At 37.6% G+C, this 10845-nt stretch overlaps 1 protein-coding gene across 1 annotated transcript; it reads right to left on the bottom strand.

Moving 5' to 3' along the window:
- Window positions 1-1278: 1278 nt before the first annotated feature.
- On the bottom strand, window positions 1279-3745 carry drd5a (dopamine receptor D5a). Its single transcript, XM_039752795.1, has one exon. It carries the CDS (start codon window positions 3601-3603, stop codon window positions 2311-2313), a length of 1293 nt encoding a protein of 430 aa, XP_039608729.1. The 5' UTR covers window positions 3604-3745; the 3' UTR covers window positions 1279-2310.
- Between the last annotated feature and the right edge of the window lie 7100 nt (window positions 3746-10845).

Genomic DNA, 10845 nt, shown 5'->3' with positions numbered 1-10845 from the left:
TCAATCTCTTAAACTCCATGTAACAAAAAGAACAATTGTGTTAAATATTGTTCCCTCATGCTTCTTTAATCACAAAGCAGTTAATTTATTTCAAATGAATATACCATTTTAGCATTTTAAACACCTGGACATATGTAAGTCACAAAATACTATTTGTGTTTAGAAAGGATGTTAGACCAGCATTAGTACACACTCAGTTACTGTTTACATTCATAGAGATTCAACCAGGGAATAACAAAAGCAACCTTGTTGATTCATCCAGTCATCATGAGTGGTTAGGATTTTGCACCCTTATAGGGAGAATTGGTAGGGAGGTGGAAACCACGGCAGGCCCATTGCAACACACACCGAATTAAAGTCCTCAAGTAATCTTGCACACCTACACTCTTAAAAATAAAGGTGCCATAGCAAAGTTCTGCAGAGAAAGTCCATAGGAAACCATCCATAAGAAGGTTCGTAAAGAACATTTTATTTAGATCTGTAACAAGGTCCATAAATCACAATATCTGATGATAACAGATATGGAGAATACCAGTGCATTCATGACCTTTAAAAGGACTCTTGCTGCATGCAATCACAAGGCTCAGCTCATGTTTTCTTGATTTCTTATTATTTTGTTAGGTCGCCTACTATATATGAAATAGTTCTGTTTTGTCACTGTATTAAGAACTAATTTCATATGCAAAGACCTCTTCATAGGATGAAATGGTTCTTTGCCAGGTAATGGGTCTGCGAGGAACTGTACGGCCCAATAGACTGCCACTGAAGAACCTTTATTTTTAAGAGTGTAATGTACAGATGGTTTGGATCTTAAGATAACTGTAGCAGAATGGGGTGTGATCAACTAAACATGACAAAAACAGGTTGACCAGGCCAGGATTAAAGTCAAGAATTCTGAGGCAGGAATGCTACTAATTTCACCATTGCACCACCCATAGAAGATTCATTCAGTCAATGGAATAACAAGAAAATTCCTAACAAGGAAGAGATGAACCTGGAATCCATGCAGCACTATGAGGCACACTAGCAACAGTGTAAGGTGATAGGCACTTCTAAATGCATTATACAATAAATATTACACTAAAGACATAAATATTCAGTCACCTTATATTGTTTTCTGCAAAAGATAATTTAAAAGAATACCACTTGTGCATCATATATATTTTAAAATAATAAAAGCCAAAATTTTAAAACTTTTGATCTTACAAAACACTGAAAATTAAGAAAACGATCATTTTAAGGCAGATGTTATTCTGAAACACAATGTTGTGTTGGAAACCGCAGAAGAAAACTGAAAATCACCCTTTGTGTACACAGAGAGTGCCAGACCGATGGAAGTGTCCTCCGTGGTTCGTGTTTTGTGATCTTTGGAATGAATGAGATTGTCCTCCTTGTGTTCGCTACTGTACCTGTAATCTAAGAAGTGATACATGCCTTCAATGCAGCTACTAGAGACAATCACCGTTCCTGTGCACACCAACGTCATGCTTTCGAATTTAAGAACTGGATGTAAATGATCGATGCATGTAGTCAGCAAAACGCGCAATTATAATGAAAGCCATTACTAAAACAGCATTCCTTTATATTACTACTGTAGTCTTCCAGTAAGTGAATGATTTTCAACTTTAGCAAAGTAGTCCATCAGTTTTCGAACCCGTTTAGACGGAGGTGGCATCATCAGGAGCAAAGACACAGAATACTTTAGCGATGTGAAATCGTTCGGTTCTTTTTCCTGCAATTTAAAAAATGTTAATGGTAAGTCAAACTACTACATTGATTAAAGCTTATTTCTGCAATTCTTGTTTGTTTCGAAATACACGCTGCGGAGTTGCTCAGCGGATCTGTTTTTATGCGTCTTTCAAAATGAATCACAAAAGACTTGAAAAAATATATAAAAGATTGACCCGTTGATTAAGTTAGAGGAAATACGACTGTAAAAAAAATAACCCAAATTGTATGTTTGCACACACCAGTTTGAGTCACATTTATGAAATGAATGAAACAAACTGGTTTCTATTATTCTTCTGTCAGAGTGTAAAATGAATAAAACTTGTATTTGGAAATGTTGTATTATTGCAAATATCCTTCCTAGTCTATGTCGTTTCACTGTTAAAACCGGATTACAGCTTCCCTACCTCTGAAAGTGTGAAAAGAGATGGCGCCATACCTCGTTCGCCCCTCTGTCTCACAGTGCCCTTTAAATGGGCGCGGTCTCGTCTTAAAGCTGGCAAACCCCTTCTGGGCGGTATATGGGTGTGTGTGTGCTCGTGTCATAAATTACATTCGATATCTTTTAGCATTAATTAACGGTTAATGCAAACCATTAGGAGTGAAAGTGGATATTCTCTCCAGGCAGATGTCCGCTTCGCAGTCCTCCAGATCGCAAACGGAATCGGATGCCATTTCCTGATTTTGAGAAAGCTGAGATATTCTATCGAAATTGTCTTCATTGTCGTCGATGTAGTCCACCACATTAGGGATCATGTTGACATAAGCTGTCACAATCTCTTTGTGGAAAACCGTGTCCTGGTTGTAAGAAACCAGCTCGTTGCTTATGTTCACGGTTTCCACTGCGGTTGAGCAAAAATCGCGACAGCCCAGGAGGCTGGAGAAAGCTTTTCTAAAGTCGGCGTTAAATGCGTAAATGATGGGGTTCAGAGAAGAGTTGGTCCAGCCAAACCACACAAACACATCAAATGTGGTTTCACTGACACACGGGAGACTAGTGGCGTTGTGACTAGCCGTCCGGTCACAGAAAGGAACAATGCAGTTTAAAATGAAGAAAGGTAACCAACAGCAGACGAATACCCCCATGATCACGGAGAGAGTTTTGAAAACTTTGGTCTCCTTTTTAATAGAAGTTTTCAGCGTGCTGTGGTGCTGGTATTCTAATCTGTTGCTACGGCAACTCTGAGCGTGTTCAGCTGCTCTTTCAAGTGTGGAGATCCTCCTTATCTGTAACTGAGCGATCCTGTAAATTCGAGTGTAAGTTACGATCATGATAGCCACGGGGATATAAAAGCTAATCAAAGACGAAGATATTGCATATGTTCTGTTCAGGCTAGAGTCACAGTTTTCCGCCTTGTTTACATCTGTATTGTTCGCTCCACCTGCTTCGAGGATCGCCTTATGCCAGTTGAGCTGTACGGGTAAGAATGAAATAAGCACAGATAATGACCACGTTGCACTGATCATTATAAAAGCGACCCTCTGGGTCATTTTCCTTTCGTATCTGAATGGGCTGGAAATAGCCCAGTACCTGTCCACGCTAATAACACAGAGATTCAGAATAGAAGCAGTAGAGCACATTATGTCGAAAGCTACCCAGACATCGCAGAAGGTGCCAAATGGCCAGTATCCCACGACCTCTGCCACAGCTTTCCAGGGCATCACCAAAACAGCCACAAGTAAATCCGAGACGGCCAAAGACACAATGAAAATGTTTGTCACCTTAGTTCGTAGATGCCTGAACCTGATCACTGCAGTGCACACTAGGACATTCCCGAACAGAGTCCAAAGAATGAGCAAGGCAAGCACACCAGCGGTGAGCATTCGCGACAGCAAATCCTTCCTGCCGTCTCTGGTCGATTCTGTAGCCGTCATGTTTCAGATTGTGTCGCCCGCTGAAGCCGACATTCCTGGACTGCTCTGCTCAAAGCAGAGGGATATTTCTCCAGAGATCCCATAGGCTTTAGAAAATAGGAGCACAACTCATTGCTGCGAGCAGCGGGCGATCTTTCTTTCTTTCTTTCTTTCTTTCTTTCTTTCTTTCTAAAAACCTTTACATTATAATATTAAGTACCAAAACCCACTGTAATACCTGCTTCGCTGTCAACCCGCTAGCCCAGCTGTATCAGGCAGTGCAGAGAACAGAATTCTGCTACATCCACGAGTGAGAAAGGACACTTGCAGCATGTCTACCACAGTATATCTATCAAGCGTTTTCTGTAAACGGACATAAAGCAAAGTTATAATGAAATTAAATAGAATAATAGACGAAATGTAAAAGTTTTTTCATTCAGGTAGCAGAAGGAAAAGCTAATACTTTCGTAAAGTGAAAAGTCTAAACCGAGACTGACTTCTTTGTAATTGATATATGGCATGTGTTCCAGGGCTGGATTCTGTACTTGCGTCATTCTCCGTGGATTGCTTTTTTAAGACAGACCTGCAGGACTATACTCCCCAAGGCTTTATTTATTTATTTATTTATTTATTTATTTATTTATTTATTTATTTATTTGTTTGTTTATTTATTTTCAAAACGCGACAAAGTTCGTTCATGAATAATGTATCAATCATTAATACATCAATCGGCTTCACGAAATGTAAGATTTTTTAAGCTTATCGACATTTTATAAAGGAATTAAATGAACATATATTTTCCTGATTTTCTTCGGAAACACGTCTTATTACTAAAATGTTTTACTTAGAAATTTTGAATCCACAGCAAAAGTTACAAGCAAACAACATTTTTCGTGTTTTAAATAGTTGCTAATTTGGACTTTTACTTATTTTGAAATGAATTCCTGATTTCAATTCAAATTGTGAATGGCTCTATATAAAGTAAAGATTGATTACCAAACTTTTCTTCTTTTTAATTTATTCTGGTGGTTATCTTTATTGAAATAAGATGTTATTTATTTCCAGCCTTTAAGACATTTGCCAGTTAACGTGGATGACAGAATATGTATATACTGTATTGTTATGAACCTGACAATTATGTTCCTTTTGTTCTTCTGCATTCTACAAAATAATGACATAATAAAAGCAACTGTGGTGAATCCAAAAATGTACAGTGCAACTTCGTAAATTAATAATTTAAAAAATAACCTTCTTTAACCCAAATATTACTGAATAGATGTTTCCACATCATATTACTGGTAAATATAAGCACTGGTTGCATCATATATGGTACATTTTGAAGATGCCATTAAGATAGAAGGTGGGAATTCAAGGAAAAAGAAAGCTATTAATCGAAAGTCTACGACTTTGACCCTTAGGGAAAACACTCAGTGTTTTATAAGAACGTACTGGCGTGTGCTGTTTTGCACTCAACATTTTTTTTCTGGCTTGTATGTCTGTATCATCTTCTGTCAGAAGGTTTATTATGTCGTTATCAGACCCAGAGATAAAGTGAATAGAAAAAAAAAAAACAGACCCTAGGCATCCATGAAAAATGACAAAGGACTTGTTACTTATTAAGTAAATAACACTTCAGGCAATACTTCACTCTGAATGGTGTTTTTGTGCGTATGTGGGCAAAGACTGTATATTCTTAGGATGTGTGATTGCTACAGTATAATAAGGAACATTTTTTTAATGAGTCATTCAACTAAAAATATCTATCACCTCTCAAGTAGTACATTTTGGTCGTCTTCTGCAATTAATAACGGGCATTGCATTAAGAGGACGGATTGGAGTTGAACATGCGTGGTCAGATTCAGCACCAAGGAAAGCTCCGATCTTCAACTTAAAGTAATAGGCTCTTTGGGTGAAACATGCTTGAATGTTTTAAGAGGCAAAACAATGCAGTGAGAATTAAATAGAAAAAAGAAATTGTCTAAACTCATTGAAAAAATATTAAGGGACCAGAGCAAGAGCTGTTCCAGGCGCTATGGACATAATTAATGCTGTATGCCATACACATTTCCAAACGTGTAGACTATGAACCTAAAGTTCTGATGACATTTTAATTTAACCTATTATCTGGCTGATCGCAAAGCTTTGAATCTGAATATAAACGTCAAGCGGGAATGGTTTTATCAACACTAGCCGGCTGATACGGCTCATATTAAAGCGTGTATATAGTAAAGTGTTCATTCACAATATCTGTCTGTTTTTCACCATTATAGAATGTGTAATACATTCTAGTTCCTATTCCTATTTTATTCTTACTAAAGGTTTTTTTTTTTTAAATTTATAAACAGAATTAATTATTTATATATGATATTTTATAGGAACATATATTCCTTATAAATAATGGAGCATTTCATTTTTAATTAGTATTACTAGTGTGAACCATGTCATTTCCATAGAAGAAAAGCACTCCTCAACAAGGGCCACATGTGAAAATTCTCCTGAAAATACTGTCTTTTGTGATGTTATATGATTGACAAGGCCAACCCTCTAGTTCCTTCATGCAGTACACAGGCACAAACACTCCATCTCACACATGGGTATTCTCTTTACAAAAGGCCTTTGCAATATTTCATTCTTTTCTGCATATGTAGTCAGTAAGATAAAGCCTATGAAATGCAAATATTAAATAATTTCAAGCATAAATTGAGCATCTTTTTTATGATCATTTCAGTGTTTGTACAGTTCCAAAACTATCAATTTTTTCTACTGAAAATGTTTTTCACACTGATTATTATTTGAAGAGAATATTGCAAAAAATAGGAAAACATAAAATATATAATAATAAATATATAAAATAATAAATGAAATTACAACCAAAGAAAAGACATTCTTGCCATGTTTGCTTAGCCTGTATAAAAATGCCAGGTTTTTTTGATTCAGTTCAGAGGAAAGAACACAATGAGTTTACTTTCATGTTGATGCTCCACATTCAAAGTAACTTCAAGGATATAGAAAAAGTAAATACAATTTGCAGTTTTGGTTCTCCTTATGTTGTTTTGTTACAAAATTAGCTGACAAGAAAAAGCAAGCCTGCTTCTCTGCTGGTTCTTCTTGTTGTCAAAATTTTCTCTGTCTGCTTACAAGTCTCAAAACTGGAAATGTAGGGAAACATGAGAGAGACATCGGATGCCTCAGAGCTTGCTATGCTTTCCTCAAGGGAAGACCAAAAGTCCACATATGCCAAAGCCACCTGGGATAGTCAAAAAATTATACATTTTAACACTCCAGCTATTGAGATTTGACCAGCTACTGACATCACATCCCAATAAATGAATCAAAGGCTGGATAAAAGGAGGGATGAGATCCCAGGAATCCCAAGATAGAATCTTTCCACATCAGACATTGACTTTGCAACATGATCATGGTGCCTCCAGATGTACTGTGCTGAACCCTGAACAGATACAAAGAACATAGATTTATATAGACTGTTTAAGATATTTGCTAAATCTTTGATGCCCCACAGTTGGTAGTGTGGACTAAGGACATTTAACTAAATTCATGATTTTATTTGTTATTCTGTTGTAATAAAATGATGCATCCTGGAACCAAAGTGCTTTCATTTTTGATTTGGAGTTTTAAATTGCCCAGTCCACCTGTAATTAATACCTATTCAGAGCCTTGTCTGAGTGGCTCCACCTTTAACCCACTTGAAAATAGCAGGAAACACTCTCTTTTTTCCTTCTTCCATGGCTCCATCTCTCTCTCTCTCTCTCTCAACTCAGGTCTCTTCTCCTCTAATCATTTGAGTGTTCACCCCAAGTCATTGCAGGTAGATTTTAACCTAACCTGAGCGCTCTTCTTGCCAAACTTTACAGTCACATCCAGGTGCATCTATTTTTGATCTCAACAATAGACTAGGACCTCTTCTAATAGTACTGGGTTTATCAGCATTCCCGAATGTTCTGGTTATCTTATTAGATTCTCAACATGAACTACCCATTCATTGCACAGGCCCTCTTTAGTGTTCCCATCTCACTCACTACATATGTATATATATATATATATATATATATATATATATATATATATATATATATATATATATATATATTGTGAACACGGCCCGGGCTACACGTCAGACACCAGATAAAAGTCCAAATAATTATTTATTATAATAAAGTGCACAAAGCACGCTCCTCTCCACAATTCTCAAATGAACAATACAATAATCCAATAAACCAATCCTCCACTCCACTTAGCCACCCTGCCTTCCAACTCAGCTCATTGTCTAGGAGTTCCCATGATCCTTTTATACTCCCTGACCCGGAGGTGTTCCTGCCCAACAGTCCACAAATCCTTATTCCTTCCGGGTCAGGGTAAATAGTCCTTTTCTCACCCCGGAAGCCTGTCGCTCTTCCTATGACGAACTTCCGGGTCATAGGGCACGAAGAACTCTTCGGTCCTCCCTGCAGCTCCCTCTCGTGGCCCCCATGGCATCCAGCAGGGCGGTGCATAAAAACTCCATTGTCCATGATGCCCTGCTGGTCTTCTGGGGACCTCGATGCTGCAAGGAGGGCTCCACCTGGCGGCTTGGTGGTATTGGCCGGGATAAACAGCCGGCCATCCTCCACAATATATATATATATGTTTGACCCCCTTTTGCCTTCAGAACTGCCTTAATTCTACGTGGCATTGATTCAACAAGGTGCTGAAAGCATTCTTTAGAAATGTTGGCCCATATTGATAGGATAGCATCTTGCAGTTGATGGAGATTTGTGGAATGCACATCCAGGGCACGAAGCTCCCGTTCCACCACATCCCAAAGATGCTCTATTGGGTTGATATCTGGTGACTGTGGGGGCCATTTTAGTACAGTGAACTCATTGTCATGTTCAAGAAACCAATTTGAAATGATTCGAGCTTTGTGACATGGTGCATTATCCTGCTGGAAGTAGCTATCAGAGGATGGGTACATGGTAGTCATGAAGGGATGGACATGGTCAGAAACAATGCTCAGGTAGCCCGTGGCATTTAAACGATGCCCAATTGGCACTAAGGGGCCTAAAGTGTGCCAAGAAAACATCCCCCACACCATTACACCACCACCACCAGCCTGCACAGTGGTAACAAGGCATGATGGATCCATGTTCTCATTCTGTTTACGCCAAATTCTGACTCTACCATTTGAATGTCTCAACAGAAATCGAGACTCATCAGACCAGGCAACATTTTTCCAGTCTTAAACTGTCCAATTTTGGTGAGCTTGTGCAAATTGTAGCCTCTTTTTCCTATTTGTAGTGGAGATGAGTGGTACCCGGTGGGGTCTTCTGCTGTTGTAGCCCATCTGCCTCAAGGTTGTGCGTGTTGTGGCTTCACAAATGCTTTGCTGCATACCTCGGTTGTAATGAGTGGTTATTTCAGTCAAAGTTGCTCTTCTATCAGCTTGAATCAGTCAGCCCATTCTCCTCTGACCTCTAGCATCAACAAGGCATTTTCACCCACAGGACTGCCGCATACTGGATGTTTTTCCCTTTTCACACCATTCTTTATAAACCCTAGAAATGGTTGTGCGTGAAAATCCCAGTAACTGAGCAGATTGTGAAATACTCAGACCGGCCCGTCTGGCACCAACAACCATGCCACGCTCAAAATTGCTTAAATCACCTTTCTTACCCATTCTGACATTCAGTTTGGAGTTCAGGAGATTGTCTTGACCAGGACCACACCCCTAAATGCATTGAAGCAACTGCCATGTGATTGGTTGATTAGATAATTGTATTAATGAGAAATTGAACAAGTGTTCCTAATAATCCTTTAGGTGAGTGTGTGTATATATATATATATATATATATAAAGAGGGGAACCAGCCTAGTCATCTGGTATAACTGATTTGCCAAAACAAAGAAAAACACGTCTTTGCAGATGCAAATGCACAACAGATGGTGATGCTTCTGGTTTTGGGTCCTTCCGCCAGGAAGTGGTGAGTCTAAGTGGATGGAAGTGATGTCAGAGGTGTTATAGCCATCAGTCATCTGGTCTGTAGAGGCAAGAAGAGAAAGAGGCAATAGGACACAGTGCCAACCCCTGGAGTGGTGGCATAATTACAGTCAGTAGAGCCATTCAGCTGTCCTCTATGAGTACACATGTGACAATTTACAGAAGATTATATACATTATATTATATAGTATACAATATTAATATAAAGAACATTATATACTACATATTATATTTAATTATATAGTATAATTGCACAGTGCATACTGTATCAGTTTCATTCTATGTAAAGTATATGAGTGGTATTACATTTCTGTCACCATTCTCAGAAGACATGCAAGTATGAATTTAATCTGAAGTATTGATAAGTAAATGGCCTGAAGTTTATCAAACTGGTTAATAAAAATACTTTCTAGAACAGTAGTAAAAGATTTTCAATGTCTGAATGTATTATTGTGCCCTAAGCATGTTTTGCATGAGCAGCTATAAGAGTATTATGTTATATCCTGTCTTGTGCATATCTAATGTTTAATAATGTCTAATGTGCTATTTAACTGATTGCCTTTCACATTTGAGTGACTGTGCTTTGTGCCATTGAAAGCTGCTGACTTTTACAAAATTAATTTTCACTTATCTATAATAAAGGTAATTTCTTATTCTACACAGAATGAACTGCTTAGGATAAAAAGGGAAACAAGTTTAAGCACAAAGAAATGTTAAACCTGCTTTATTCCAACAGCCTATTAAACTGAATGGAACATTTAGTAAAGGTTTAATTTAATTTTACATTTTAAATTATTAATGTACCCAGAGACTGGCTGTCACCAATAAAAAGACATTTTCTCTTTGGAAAATCCCCATGGTTTTCTTTATGTGTAATGATTTATATAATTAAACATAATTATTTCTAAGCACACAATAAATTAAAATAATTTTTTTAATGGTGCTTATTTAAAATACCTGCAGAAAATGGAAAGTGTACTGTTACAGAGGTAAAATGTCAGTAGTTAAAAATAGTTAACAAATTAAAAACAGTTTTATTAATTTAGTTAGGAAGAAAAAAAATCAAGTGTACATATTTTCTTTATTTTGATAAATTCTATGTGATATACACTATAAGAATGTAAGACATGGTGGTGCTATGTTGAGAGCCTGGATGGTGTCCTCACAGTCCTCTGTGGTCTTATGGGATTGTCTCCATTTCATATCCTAATTCTTGCCTAATGACATTTTTGACCCTTAAATTGTTGAGCAATTTGTATGGCACATGAA

This window comes from Polypterus senegalus, chromosome 4 (assembly GCF_016835505.1).
Source record: "Polypterus senegalus isolate Bchr_013 chromosome 4, ASM1683550v1, whole genome shotgun sequence".
NCBI lineage: Eukaryota > Metazoa > Chordata > Cladistia > Polypteriformes > Polypteridae > Polypterus > Polypterus senegalus.
Note: the sequence above shows the minus strand (reverse complement) of the source record. Positions and strands in the feature narration are given on the sequence as shown.

Coding starts and splice junctions, on each gene's coding strand:
- drd5a (XM_039752795.1), bottom strand. CDS start 3,603: ATGACGGCTACAGAATCGACCAGAGACGGCAGGAAGGATTTGCTGTCG.